At 46.9% G+C, this 15279-nt stretch overlaps 1 protein-coding gene across 1 annotated transcript in view; it reads left to right on the top strand.

Annotated features, from left to right (window-relative positions):
• Positions 1 to 716: 716 nt before the first annotated feature.
• The window catches only part of RIMKLA (ribosomal modification protein rimK like family member A), a 40206-nt gene continuing 25643 nt past the window's right edge, over positions 717 to 15279 (top strand). Inside the window, exon 1 of the mRNA XM_004614202.2 lies at positions 717 to 966. Coding sequence (XP_004614259.1) covers positions 804 to 966 — 163 coding nt within the window. The 5' untranslated portion in view covers positions 717 to 803. The remainder of the gene's footprint in view (positions 967 to 15279) is intronic.

The following is a 15279-nucleotide window of genomic DNA, read 5'->3' as shown; positions in this document are numbered from 1 at the left end:
GAAGACCAGCAATGCTTGTGCTGATTAGAAGGCGTCTTAACAACGCGGTCATCACATCGAGGGTCTCCGGGTGCCTAAGCGCTGCAAATTAGGGGCGATCTGCTTGCTGTGGGGGGTCCAGACTACGAGACCGCGAGACACGCACCTGCAGCTGTTCGCGACTGAACACGGACCGACCGCAGCCAAAAGGCGCTTAGTCCCCGCCCGCTGCTCCGGGTCAGCATTTGGCCAGCGCTCCAACACCAGGGGCCATCTGGGGGCCCGCCTGGGTGATGACCTTGGCCAGCAGGAGGCCCCTGGGGTCGTAAGGCTCTGCGGGAGGCCGCCCAGCCTCCAGCCCCAGCGTGCTTGGAGCCACCTTGGAGGTGCCCCCTAAGCCCAGTTAGCGGGTCACCGGGGACCTCCTCCCAGCCCGGCCGCCGCCCCGGCCCCTCCCTCTCCGGCAGCCGCACCCTAGTCGCCAGCGTCACGCCCACCGGGGACCCGGGCCGCCCCGGGATGCCCGCGCTCGGCCTCGCCGTGCAGATCGTGCGGTTCCCGGCCGCCCGGGACCACGTGCCCCGCCCCGGCCGCCCCGGCCCCCCCGACCCCCCCGGCCCCGCCGCCCCTCCCGGGCGCCGCCCGCCGAGGCCGCCTCTGCAGCGGCCCGCGCGGCCCGCGCCTCCGCCGCGCGCTGATTGGCTGGACGGCGGCGGCCGCGCCGAGGGGCCGGCAGATTCGCTGGGTCAGGGCTGCAGAGGCGCCTGGCGCACGAGCGGGAGCCGAGCCGCGCTGCCCGGGACGCCCGCCGAGGGGCCGTCGCCATGTGCTCCCAGCTCTGGTTCCTGACCGACCGGCGCATCCGCGAGGACTACCCGCAGGTGCAGATCTTGCGCGCCCTCCGCCAGCGCTGCTCCGAGCAGGACGTGCGCTTCCGGGCGGTGCTCATGGACCAGATCGCCGTCACCGTGGTCGGCGGCCACCTGGGTGAGTGAGGCGCGCCCGGGGGCGGGGGGGCGCCGGGCTCCCCCGCGCCAAGTCTCCTCCGGACCCTCTGCCCTCCCCGCACCTCTGCGCTGGAGCCAAGCCCCCTTAGCTCAGCGCTCCCTTGGACAGCCCCCCTACCCCCGCCTTTGACCATCCTGCTGCTGGGATGGGGGGGGGGGATGCGATTCTTCCACTTGGGGGGCTGAGTCCACCTGCGACCGCCTGGAGGTCTGAGGAAAACCACGCGGCCAACCCCATGTGCAAAGCCCCTTGGCATCTCCCTCCGTCCGTTTAACGACGGAGACCCAGGCTGCGTGTGCAAAACCGCCACCAGGACGAAGGAAGGGTTATAGAAGTTTCCCGGGACTCAGGCTGTTACTCCCCAACTAGGAAACCCGAGAAAGAATGGGATGCGGAAGAGTAGACCTGGGATGAGTTTTCTTGCTCGCATCCTCCTTCCTACAGGTATTCAAGTTCGATTGCAGAAAAGCCTGTAGTTCAGATATGAACTGTTCTGTCCTCTCTGACTTCTCCACCGCAGGTCCAAGAGGTCTTTGGGGTAAGAAGTGATCAACGCCCCTGACCCCAACCACAGAAGGTTAAGTGTGTTTTTAGAGACTGTTGATTATTCTTACCGCGGGCTTGAGTAGTCTGTGGGTTAGGAAGAACCTCCCCTGCCACTTGCGCGGGGGGGGGGGGGGGGGGGGTTCCCTCAGCCAAGGAGGTGGGAAGTTGGGCCTCGTTCAGGTGCTTCTTGGTGTGCCGTTTGTGGCTTCAGTCATTCCTGGTTAAGTACACTCATGATTTGTTCGTTGGGTGAGGAAAGAATTCCCCATTGGGAGCAGGTTACTTAAGACTCGGATTCTGAATGTGATTCTGAATGTGATGTAGCTAAGAGAGAAGTAGCATGTTTGTTTCTTTTTAATCCATAAATTTAGCTAAATCCTCGTAAATAATATCAGGTTGTGTAGCTTGTTGGAGAAGACTGTAATTCTTGAGCATCTGACATTTAGTCTGAAACAGTGTCTTCAATCCTAAGGGGTGCCCCTTTCTCCCCAACTTGCTTAAACTCTCACGATTCGTGTAGAACTGATTCCTGAACAGGGAATCTGCAGGTCTGGGCTCTTATTACAGCTTTTTGGCCCACAAGTATCTCAGCTTTGCTTTGGCCAAGTCACTTTATGTCTTTCGATATCAGGTTTCTTGTTTATAGGACTAGGAGTTGAGGTTCCTCCAGATCTCCTGATCTATGGAGCGCTTCTGCACTGGGACAGTCTCCTCTCCTTTACTCAGCCAGAGCCTGAGCTACTATGTGTCTTTTCACTCCCATTCCTGTCTGTTGGATCTTCATTTAACTTACGTGTTAAATTTATAACTTAGAAAGATGCCCTTTTTTTTGAACTGTGTAACCCAAATTTCGCATCCTGCTCCTATTAAACACATCAGATTCTCTATGAAAGAGTAGGGAGAAGGCTCTCAGTCTGGGATCTGATGTGCCATTTTAAAGGACCAGCCTGGGTGAGCAGAGTACAGCAGGTAGGGCGCTTGCCTTGTGGGAGGCTGACCTGTCCCCAGCACCCCAGATGGTTCCCTGAGCCTCCTGAGCACAAAGGAGTAAATTCTGCACAGTCCGAGTGTGGCCCCCCAAGCAAAATATAAACAAATTAAGATCAACCCATGAAAAAAGGAGAAAATTAAATTTGCAACTGCAGGAAATATCTAATTTTATTTCATCTAAAAATATTTAATTTTTACTAGAATTGCTGTGCATTTCAGTCTAGTCACAAACCAGCAGTTATTTCTTTTTGAACTGTAAGAAAATGCACAGTTATTTTCATGGTCCATGGGAAGCTGAATATAGGTCTTAAAAAATTATGTGTTCTTATTTTTTAAATGCAGTTTTAGTTTTGTGTGATAATTCAGAAGCAGCCACCCACAAATCAAAACACATCAAACTTATTAGATTACTTGGGTGGGGGGTTCATACCCAGTGATGCTCAGGGGTTGCTTCTGGGTCTGCTCTCAGGAATTACAACTGGCAGTGCGTGGCGGACCATATGGGGATTGAAGTCAGTTTGGCCATGTGCAAGGCAAACTCCCTACCCACTGTACTCCAGCCCCTAGGTTACCCCTGAATTACAACAGTCCAAAGATTTGCCATGTGTATATTTGGGTAGGTGGGCCGATGGGGTGGGGATGGTGGTAGATTGATTTACAAAATAGAAGCATCAGGGCTCATTTGCCTTGTCCCACTCTGTAAATGACTAGAATAGTGCTTTATGCATACACAGAGTAGGCACTCAATGCAGACTTCAGAATGAATAAAGAAACATATGTGACTCCTGACTGCTAAATATCTGACTCCTAAAGTGATGAAGTCACTTGCTCAGTGCCAGTGATGAACAGCCTCACATGTGAAAAACTTATCTCCTCATTTCTAGCCCCATGATTTTTTTTTTTTGGTTTTTGGGTCACACCTGGCGATGCACAAGGGTTACTCCTGGCTCTGCACTCAGGAATTACCCCTGGCGGTGCTCAGGGGACCATATGGGATGCTGGGATTTGAACCCGTAGCCCCATGATTTGGCAATTTTCTGCTGTAGGACAGCTGTATTCTGTAAATTCCTTTACAATAGAGGAATACTGAATTGAATTACAGGAAAACTAGACAGTGGCTTTGCAAAGTAAGTGAAGGTACTACCTTTTCTTTTCTTGGGGGGTGGGTTAGGGTTGGGGCTTACATAGCTGTCTTTAGCAGCTGTTCCTGGCTCTGTGCTCAGGATCAATCCTGGCAGTGCTGGGGGACCATATGTGCTACCTGAAATCCAACTGAGGTCAGCCATGTGCAAGGCAAGTACCTTAATCCCTGTATTGTATCTCTGGCCCCAAGGTTCCACCTTTTCAAAGCCTTTATACCTTTGCTATTTTTCCTTCTGTGTTTAGATTAGGGTAGGAGTAGATGACAGGGCAGGCGGTGCTTAAGTTGAATCATGACCTTCCCTCTGGTGAAGCTCGGAGAAACCCAAATCTAGAGATAAGATTTCAGTTTATGCCAGGAAGTGGGGTTCAGACTTGAGATGAAAAGTTTTGCATTAAAGATCAAAGTTATTTTAATACAAGTAAAGGTAATGCTTTATGATTATTTTTTACCCAACCCAGCACAGATTTGGTGGGGGGGGGAACTACTGGAAATAGTGGAATGACCTTCAGATGACTGAAGCCACCCTGTGGAAAATAACTCCCCTTCATTTCTATCCTGTTTCCTTCTTAGAAGCCACAGACTTTTATGCATTCATTCAACAAGTAGTTATTACTCTCAACCCTGGGGATAAGGTGGTGGAGATGGTGGCAAAGTAGGCACATGGTAATAGTCACAGAAAGATATTGTGTACCAGGCATAGGTGTAGCTCTTTTTATATATTCTTATCAATATTGATAAGGGTGTCTGAACATATAGAGCCAATACATATTAATTCTGGCCTCAGCACTAGGTTTCTTCTCTTCCCCTCCACTGCATGTATCAGGGCACACCGGCTTTCATGTGCCTGGTTCTGAAATCCCTCTTTCTTACATACTCATCTGGTCCAGCTCCTTCCTGCATGAAGAACTTTTATTTATCCTTCAGATACAGACCAAGTCACTCACCTCTACCAAATCTTTCTTGAACTCCCTGCCCTCCTCCCTCTTCCGTATGCTGCCAAGCAACCTTGCACATGTACCTGTTAAAATAGCATTTATCTGCTTAATTGTAATTTAGCAGTTTCACAAGGTTTGCCTCTACCCCTTCATGACTGGGATTTCTCATATGTACACACCCTAACCGGTACATAGTAGGTCTTTAATCAATGTTTTTGGGTGACAGAGTGAAGTGCATTAAAGGTCAATTTGCAGCATATGAAACTTTTACTATAATTAACCTCTGTGCTTGGGACCTTAGAATTGAATGCCTAAATGTTTGGGTAATAAGCCATTATGTAAGAATAGAATCACAGTTTTCTTTGACCACCCACAGGTCTTTAGAATGAATTGTCTCAAGAAACAAATATAATCGCAAAATATGGGACAGATCCCAAGGCAGAAGAAATGACCTGGAAGCAGTGAGTGTCTTACAGTTGTTTCTCAGGAGCAGCATGATTCAGCATTCCTTGCTTACTTTCAGAGCTTCAGTTTGGTGGCCCTCTCGCCGTTTCTAGGTCAGGGTCTTTAAGGTGTACAAGGGTACATTTAACTGTGTTTTGGTTTTGGTTTTTGGTAGTAGTCTGGTGAGATTTAAAAGACCTCCAGAGGAGGGATCCTAATAAAATTCCCATGAAGAAATAGTCTTATCTCAGCCTTCAAAACAGCACAATGGTGCAAGAAAAAAGGATGGCCTCCCGGTACTAAGCAGAGGATGAAGGACACTAGAACGAATACATTAGCGAAACCTGCCTTGCTAACCCTTGCCCATAGAGGTTGGCCTGCCTGACGCCTTGTGATTGGAAAAACCAACCATACGTAGCCAGTGAAAGGATCGGAGAGAGGATGGAAGCAGTTCCTATATAGTGTTTCCTGACAGACTGGAATGCTGACTCCTGGGTCCGTGTTTATATCACATAGACCAAGGATAAATCAGATGCTCAGCATATATTTCTAACAGTAGTCTTTTAAGGGGAAGTCCTCATGAACTGTATTGGAAAAAGTTGTAGAAGCAGATTTTGGCATGCTTAGTGCAGCTCGAAGTCCGAATTATAAATTGGTTTTTGCTACCGTAACACTTTCATCAAATTTGTTAGGCTTGCCAGATATAGGTTCCTAGATCACCCCAATAAAACAAATATCATGGCAAAGTGAGTCATATGAATTTTTATTTCCCAATGCATATAAAAAGTTATGTTTGGAGCTGAAGTGATAGTACAGCAGGTAAGGCACTTGCCTTGCACACAGCTAACTGTTCCATCTCTGATGCCACACATGGTCCTCTGAGCACCACCAGGAATGACTCCTGAGCACAGAGCCAGGAGTAAGCCCTGACTACCACTAGGTGTGGCCCCCAAACAAGTTACATTTAGAGGCTGGAGAAAGAGCTCAATGGTCTGAGCACATGTTTAACATGTTAGTGGCCTGGAGTCATCCCCAGGACCACACGGTCCTCCAGCACCACAAGGAGTGACTCCAAGCCCAGAGCTGGAAATAGCCCTTGAGTATTGCTGGATGTGATTCAAAAAAACAACAAAAAAAAACCCCAATAAAGCTAACCAAACAAAAAAGTTATGTGTATCCTAGACTGTGTACACTATTAAGTCTAATAACATTAGATCTAAAACAGTGTGCCTGCCTTAGTTAAATGAGATACAGATACAAAATAAAAAATGGTTTGACGTAAGGTTGCCACACATCTTTTGTTCGTAAAAAATTGCATTATTTGCAAAGAACATTAAAGGAACAATTCAGTATCAGAGATCGATTTCCTCCTTATCCATCCACACCTCCTTACCACACCTTGCAGGGAGTCCACTGACTTCAGGTACCTCTGTGCTAGCCTCCCTATGCCAGCCCCTCTGATCACTTCATCCACTTGCCTATTTCATAAGGTAAAATACCTTGGTGATTATTTTCTTTTCCCCCACTTAAAAGAATGATTTTTATTTCATTTTTTTGCTTTTGTTTTGTTTCCCAGTGATGCTCATGGTACTACTGACTAAGCACTCAGACATTACAGCTGGTGGTTCTTGGAGTACCCTATGGGGTGTCGGAGATTGAATGTGGGTTGGCCATGTACAAGACACCCTACCAACTGTACTGTGTCTCCAGCCCCCCGCAAAAGTGATTTTTTACTTTTTTTTAAGTTTTTAAAGTTCAATTATCTCTTTTGTCATAGTTACAAAGCTGTTCATGATTGGATTTCAGTCATATACAATATTCTAACACTCATCCCTTCACTAGTGTACATTTCCCACCACCAATGTTCCTAACTTCCCTTCTCCTCCCCTTTGCCCTCACTTACCTCTATGGCAGGCACATTTCTTCTCTCTCTCTCTCTCTCTCTCTCTCTCTCTCTCTCTCTCTCTCTCTTGTCTTAATGTAAATGTACAACATGATTGGAAAGTTTCTGTTTCTGTGTGGTCCTTCACTGTTAAAATGTAGCTTAATTTCCTTCTCTAAAAGAGTGATAAATTAAAGTACTTGGCATTGAGGAACTCAACTCACAGGAATAATGGTTCTTTATTCCTGTAACCCTATTATTAATACTTTAGTATCTTTTATGTCTCAATCTTCACAACAATGCTGTTCATCTTATTTCAGTTAACAAACATCAAATGCCAGACATTGTGTTTTGTGCTGGAGGTATAATGGAGAAAGAACAATCCCCACCCTCATTATTATAACTCCATTCATTCAGTCAGAGTGCTCGGCTGCATGTATCTGGATATAAAGTATTGTTCCAGGAACTAGAACAGAACAAGCAGCATTACCTGCCTCTCAAGATTACATTTTAGATAAAGTAGTTGGAATACAAACAGGACTGGTACAAGATACAGTGTGCTGGTGGAAAGGGCTAAAGGAGGCAGAAAAAGCAGGGAAGGAGGAGAGAACATTTCTGAGGTTGGGGTGGGGATCGTTGTTTTAGATGATGTGGCTGAGGTGCTTCTTACCCAGAAGAAGCATGATTAAGCAAGCCATTTAGATACTCGGGAGTAGAGTTGTTGAAGTGAAAGGCAGTGGCAGAGGGACTGATGTGGCCAGAGCAGAGTGAGTCTAGAGTCATGCATTGGTAGAGGTCAGAGATGGGCAGGGGAAGCAGGTAGATCAAATGTGGGTCATGGGAGGACTTTGACTCTGGAGGAGCCAGGGGGTAGGGAGGGAGCAGAGAAGGGTCCCAGAGAAGGACATGGCTTGCCTTTGGTTGACTTAAGTTTACAGTGTCATTCTGACTGTCGCTGTTGAGTCTAGGCTGTTGGTGGTAAAAGCAAAAGCAGGGTGGTTGCTTTGGAAGCGCTTGCCACAATTCAGGAGAGAGGTGGTGAGTAATGGACTAGAGTGAGTTCTGGGGAGGAGGTGAAGAATGACTGGATTTCAGATCTATTTTGAAGACAAGATTGTCAATCTTTTCCCGTTAGTGTAGATGTTGAGTGTTCAAGAAAGACAACTCAGGGTGGGCTCCAAAGAATTTGGCCTGAGTAGTTGGATGAATACAGGTTTCCATTTACTGGTGGAAAGAATGAGAGGAGTACGGTTGGACAGAGGGTGTGGGTCAGGACTCAATCTGAGATGTCTGTTTCGCTATCCACATGGAAGTGCCAAGTAGGCAGTTTATCATATTGATGGGAACCTGGGAAAGTTCTGGCCTGTAGGTATAGAACAGGAGCTTCTCTAGACAATCACCAAGGGAGCGACTGTCCTGGAAACAGCAAAGAGAAGAGGTCTGAAGACTGAGCTCTGGGGCAATCCAGTGTTTAGTCCTGGGAGACAGAAGGAGAAATCATAGAAACCTCAGTAAAAGACACTGGGAAATTCTCAAGTGTGTGGGTGGGTCTGGAAGCCAAATGGGGCAAGAACCATTATTCCTGTAAGTTCCTCAATACTTGCAGAAGAAACAGGTTGGGGCTGGAGTGATAGTACAGCAGGTAGAGTGTCGCTCAGACACCTGGGCTCAATCCCCAGCATCCTCTATGAGCATCCCCTGAGTACCACCAGAAGTATTTCTTGTGTGCAACACTGAGCATTGCTAGATGTGGTCCCAAAACAAACAAACAAAAAGAGGTTTACATCAGGCAGATGTAAACTGTAGCTGACAGATCAAGAAAGGGGAAGGAGAAAAATTTGCCATTGAGGGGCTGGAGCAATAGTACAGCGGGTGGGGCATTTGCCTTGCACACAGCCGACCTGAGTTCAATTCCCAGCATCCCATATGGTCCCCTGAGCACTGCCAGGAGTAATTCCTGAGTGCAGAGCCAGGAGTAACCCCTGAGCATTGCCGGGTGTGACCTAAAAAGAAAAAAAAATTGCCATTCAACTCGGTTATAAGGATTTAGAGCCCTTGCAGTGAGGGTTGGAAACAGTGATCAGACACTGTCTTAGCAGCTTTGTGAGGGACAGAGTAAACAGTGGGCTGGGAGCTTGTTCTGGATTGAGGGTTACTCCCAACCCCAACCCTCAATGTTAATGCATTTGGAAATGGGATCTTTGAGAGGTAGATGAGGTCAAGAGAGAGGGATCCTCAGGATGGGATTAGCACTCTTATAAAAGACTAGCGAACTTGCTTGCTTGTGCTCTGCCATGTGAGCACAGAGCAAGAAGCAATTTGTCTTCAAGCCAGAAAGAGGGTTCTCACCAGAACCAGCCTTGCTGGAACCTGGGTATCAGATTCGGGCTCTTGCTATGGTACTTGACTATGGAATTTAATAGGCTAAGAAAAGTAGCCCAGGTAGGAAGGGGGAATGAGAGACAGTGAAAAGACAGGGGACTCAGGCATGATCATTCGTAGTGGAGGCAAAGCATGTATGGAGTGGGGAACCAGGCCAGAAAGATAGTGATTGAATATTTGAATTATGATGTTGGCACAATATATAGAAATTGACCGGGAATGGCAACTAAGGTGGGATGGTAGAAGAGCTCCTTGGAGGAACCGAGAGCCTTGAGCATTGGGAGAATTAATTCTCCTTAAGGATGACATCGTCAAGCTCCATGGGGGCATGGGAGAGTTGGCGAGTCTGGAGCTGAAGGGCGGGGAGTATCTGGGGCTTCACCATGGCTCCAGAGGGCCGTTGGGAAAGCATGGTTACTGGGGAGAGGTGGGGTTCGGGGACTCAGAGAAAGATTAAGGGAATGCTGACAGAAAAGGTGGGGGACAGGGCATGTGTTGCCCGTAGATTGGAGTCTGATCGATTTGGTCCAGCCAAGGTGGGAAGGAGCTGAAGGGGACGTTATGGAGCAGGGTGGGAACCATATGGCATTTAGAGGTCAGAAAAGTGACGAGACTTGGAGACTTGGGGAGTTTGGGGGGAGAGGAGGGGAAAGAACTTGACAAGATTTGTCTTTGTGGCTGTAAGACAGATCCTGATGGTGACATGGGATAAGAGAGGATGGAAAGTTTCTGAGTTCTGGGACCCACATTAATTATAGAGGGAGGAAGCAGGGCCTGGAGAAATGTTTGTGTCCTGAGAGGTTGTTAAATGACAGCAAAGAATTAAATCAAGTCTTGACAGGAGCCCAGCTCTCTACCCACTTTGCCATAATTGCCTTTTACCTCACTTTGCCTCAGTTTCTTGAAATGCCTTTGGAAATACAGTTGCCTCAAGATAGCCCTGAGCTCAGTGCTCAGGAGACGCCTGCCTTTGCTACAGGTCTGTTTTTGAGAGGTCAACATGGGGCATTGACTAATTTCAAACATTTCTTCCAAGCCCAGAGACTTGATGAATTAACAGTCTCTTCCTGAAACTTCCCGTGTTCGCCCCGAGACACTGTGGCCTCAGTGCTCCCTCCTCTGTGTCTGCTGCATCCTGATGCCTGTGTCTGTTCAGGGGGCGTTTCTTACGTTGTACTGGGACCAGGGTCCTTTGCTCCCCCTTCCCCTGCCCAAACCCCCCTGATTAGTCTTCTCAGTACCCCGGTGCTCTGCACAGAGCATTCAGGGCCCTGATCTCAGACGAGTGTCTTCTTTCATTCCAGGAACATTCCTTGTTTCCCTTACTTACATCCCTTCACCCCCATGCCCAGCCCTCCAGAGGTTTTTGCTCTCTTTACCTCTTGACTACTCCGTAACCACCAGACCCCAATCTCTGGTGGCTCTCTCTGCTCCCAGGAGCCCACTTGGTTCGCATATACATGGTAGATCTGAAGAACCAGAGAATTAATACTGCCTTGCTGGAGCAGATCTCCTCCCAAGACATCACTGGTGTATAAAAATGAGAACTAGCCAACTCCCTCACCACTGTGTGTGTGTGTGTGTGTGTGTGTGTGTGTGTGTCGGGGCGGGGGGGGGCATTGGGAGGGTAACTGAGGCATGTGTTGTGTTGTTGTTGATGTTTGTTTTATTATAGGCTCCCCTCATGGTGCTCCGCCTGATGATTCAGTGCGGAGTACTGGGTGCCTCCAAGAACATATCTACAGTGCCAGGGATGAAACTTGGGGCCTCACACATGCTGGGCATGTAGTCACCTATTCTGAGCGATCTCTCCAACCCCTGAGGCTTGGGTCTTAAATAGTTTCTTGAGAGTGGTGGCCGGGATTAAGCCCCCATTGCCCAGGGTTAAGCCCCCTGACCCAAGGCAATCACTCATTTGTTATCATACTTCTATTTCTATATCCCTTTCCCAAACCACCCTAATGAATCTCTTGTACTTATATCTGCAGACACCCAAACTAAAGGCTTGGCCCAAAGGAGGTGCTAAGTAATTGTTTGCTTGAAACAATAGATGTGTATTGTGAACAAATAAATGAGTATGTCAGTTACATCTGTAGCTTTCTCCCAAAGGAAGCTCTAAGCTCCTGGTAGTCAGAGACCACCTGGTTTATCTTTGTGTTCCTGCTTAATAGTGTGTCTGACTCCTCCCAACAGTTCAATAAAGGCCAAATTGAATTCAGTGACCTCAAAATAGCAGCTGGTGGGAAGAGAAAATGCCATATAATGACTATAGATTTTAATGAGGCGGAGGTGAGATTTCCTTGGGCCTTTAACAAAGAACTTGAAAAGAAAGGAGGAATGGTAAGAACATCTTTAAGATGTTAAAACAAAACACCTTAAGAACATCATTAAGAATAAAAATAAGGGCTCTCCACCCAGATGTGACTCCAAGCACCGCACATGAATGGCTCCTTCATTCCTGAACGCCCATGATCCCGGAGGCCAAATGACTACTTTCGGCACCCATCAGCTTCTTGAAGAAATGCCTCTAGACTGTGAACTAAGCTACAGCCCCATGCCGTCCCAGGAGAGGAAAGGTTTTTCTCTCTAGGCCTTTCTTTTTCCCGGTGGCGTGGTGACTGCCATCTTATAAGGCCCACTAAACAGAGGTACGAGCTTGCAATGATGCAACTTCTGGTAGAAATTTTTCTGGACTTAATTGCTAAAATACCAGAAATCCAAAACCACACGGCCACTGTTGCGGCCGCATGACCTCATATGCTCTTCATTCTCAGCAATGGAAAACAAATTATCAAGTGATGCCTTTTCGGCAGGTCTGATTGTTGGGGGAAAATTCCAAATAATAATAGTGATTTTTCTGTTGAAATATTGAATGTAATCAAAATAAAGAGAAAGAAAAGTGAACACCATCAGCTACACAGGCATGGGGTGGAGGGTGGGATGGGAGGTATATTGGGGTTCTTGGTGGTGGAATATGTGCACTGGTGAAGGGATGGGTGTTTGAGCATTGTATGACTGAGACTTCAGCCTGAAAGCTTTGTAACTTTTCACATGGTGATTCAATAAAATTTTTTTTAAGAAAAAGAATAAAAATAAGTTTCCTGTGAGAAAATGCTGGGGTAGATAAGAAGCAGGGAAACCTGAAGAATGACCAAGATGAGTGAGATCACATTTCAGGGGACTCAGGTTCCTCAGATACACAACACAATAATGTGAAGCACTCAATGGATCATCCACTGACTTTATATTGTCAATTCTTTCCTGATGGTGTTGAGTGCTACGCTACCAGCCACGGTTAGATGAGTGTGAAAGCTGCTGTCAGTGAGGTCCTCCCGGAGCCGCTTATTTTAGTGTTTTGAGAGGAGGACCTCTCCAGCTCTGCTCAGGAGGTCCTGGGAGTCTCTCTCAGCAATATTTGGCCAACGAGGCCAAACAGTTCAACACTTGAGCTCTGCAGATCAGTGCTGCTCAGGCCTGGCAGTACTGGGACCTCCTGGAACCACCCCCGCTGTGCTCAGGGGCTGCCTGAGCCACATCTAGCGTTGCTTTAGAGTCCAGGAAGTACTGAGGGTCCAACTAGGGCTTATACTCCAGCCCTCTAACCCCCCCCCTTCCCCTGTCCTGCTTAATTTTGTTGTTTCCTATGTACATTAAGGTATTTTTTTATATATTAGGACCCATTTTACTCATGAAGATTTTGTATTTTGCAGGGAGGGGCTCAAAGCAATGATCTAGGGACTCACCTGGGTCAGGCAATGCAGTGTCTAAATACTCTGGGCAGGTCAATGTGCAGGTCTGACATCGAAGAGCCTCTTGGACCCTGTGGTGCCAGGGAACACCAGGGCTATCCCAGTAGTTCCTAGGGGGCCTTCAGGGCCACATCTAGGGTGATAGGGGACTCTAGGTTACATCCTTGTAGTTCCAGAGTTTGAACTTGGGTCCCAGCACATGTACACATGCACTCCTGGCCACTGAGCTATTTCCCTACCTTTGTGAAGCTTTTTTTTTTGTGTGTGTGTGTGTGTGTATGGAAAGAGAATATGTGTGTATGCACATACCTGAATGCTACAGGTGTACATGTTAGGAGGATGGTTACTATTGCAAGGACCCTTTTCCAAGACATCTTTAAATTAGATAATATATATGAAAGTTCTTAGCAAATGAATTAAAGCACAAAAGATATTTAATTAAAATGTAGCCAAATGCTACATTTGGAAGAAGGAAGAAGTGATTTGGGCCATACCTGGTGATTCTTAGGTGCTATATTTGGCTCTGTACTTAGGAGTGACCCTGGCTGTACTCAGGGGACCATATGTGGCACCAATGATTCAAATCAGGGTCAGCTGCATTCAAGGCAAGTGCCTCAACCCCAGCTCTCCCTCTCTCCAGCCCAATGACTACTTTTCATATCCCTGCCTCTACTTCTATTAGTTTGACGGATGAAAATGGTTTTAATATTTGGCACTGTTCTTTCCGAGAATAATTTAATTATTTCTAAATAAATTTCTTTGTATTATAGAGCTCATTACCATTTGCATATACATATGGGAAATTCTACTTTTTAGGATTAACAAAATCCTGATATGTAGGTTAAAAAGTCTGATATGTTTTTCACTTTTATATCTTGTTTTTTAATACATGAAAGTATTTCCAGGGGCTGGACAGATAGTATAAGGATTGAGATGCTTGTCTTGTTTCACTGCTGTCCTGGTTCAAATATCTGGCACTGCATATGGGCCCCAGGGCACCACCAGGGGTCACTCATGAGCACAGAGCCAGAAATACCCGTGAGCAGTGCCAGGTGTGACCCAATCTCTCCCTCCCAAATATTTCCAAAAGTAAATAATAAACTTCAAAAGAAATTCAGGATATAATTATCCATGGAAGTCGGTCATTCTTTCTAGAAGTGATATGGAGAAATTATTTTATAGGTTGATTTCACGTACACTGCCCTCCAGCGTGTGTCACTGGTAGCTCCCACTTGGATGTCACATTGGACAGATGCTGCCACCAAATATGTACAGTAGTCAGTTAAATTGGTTTGCTAAATAGGAAGGGGAAATGTCATAGAGTTTAAAATTAATTTAGCATATTAATACTGACGAGCCTCACCATGAAGGAACTGGCAGAGGAACCCAGGTATGTGGGACCTGGGGCTGAGATCTCCAAGCCCACGAGGATCGGGTCTGGGACTCCTCCACCCAGATCCCCCATTTTCCAGTAGCTTGGCATCCACACCCACAAACTACCCCCAGTGCCATGTAATCCCATCAACAGCCAAGATCCAGAGACTATAAAACAAAGCTCCTGGAAGCTGCTGTGTGACCTCTTATACTCTAGCCCACTGATGTACCTAAAGCAACACACATGTATTTGGTTTTAACATACTTGCTTGTATTCTCTTATATACGTTCTCCATCCCTCTCAAAGAACCCTGTAAGCTACCAAGAGTATCCTGCTCACACGGCAGAGCCTGGCAAGCTCCCTATGGCATATTCAATATGCCAAAAACAGTAACAATAATGGGTTTCATTTCCCTGAACCTGAAAGAGCCCCCAATACGGCACCATTGGGAAGAACAAGTAAGAGGAGGCTGCTAAAATCTCAGGGTTGAGACAAATGGAGACATTACTGGTGCCCGCTCGAGCAAATCAATGAACAACGGGATAACAGTGATACAGTGACAGTGATACTTTCAAACTTTTAATTTATATTTGTTGGGACTGGAGCAATAGCAAAGCAGGTAGGGCGTTTGCCTTGCACGCGGCCGACCCGGGTTTGATTTCCAGCATCCCATATGGTCCCCCGAGCACCTCCAGGAATAATTCCTGAGTACATGAGCCAGGAGTAACCCCTGTGCATCGCCGGGTATAGCCCAAAAAAGCAAAAAATAATAATAACAACAATAATTTCTATTTGTTGAAAAAATAGGACTGATTTACTGAAGCTGCCAGATGGCAAGAAACACA

The sequence above is a fragment of the Sorex araneus genome, chromosome 5 (assembly GCF_027595985.1).
Source record: "Sorex araneus isolate mSorAra2 chromosome 5, mSorAra2.pri, whole genome shotgun sequence".
NCBI lineage: Eukaryota > Metazoa > Chordata > Mammalia > Eulipotyphla > Soricidae > Sorex > Sorex araneus.
This window is presented reverse-complemented; position numbering and strand designations above follow the sequence as displayed.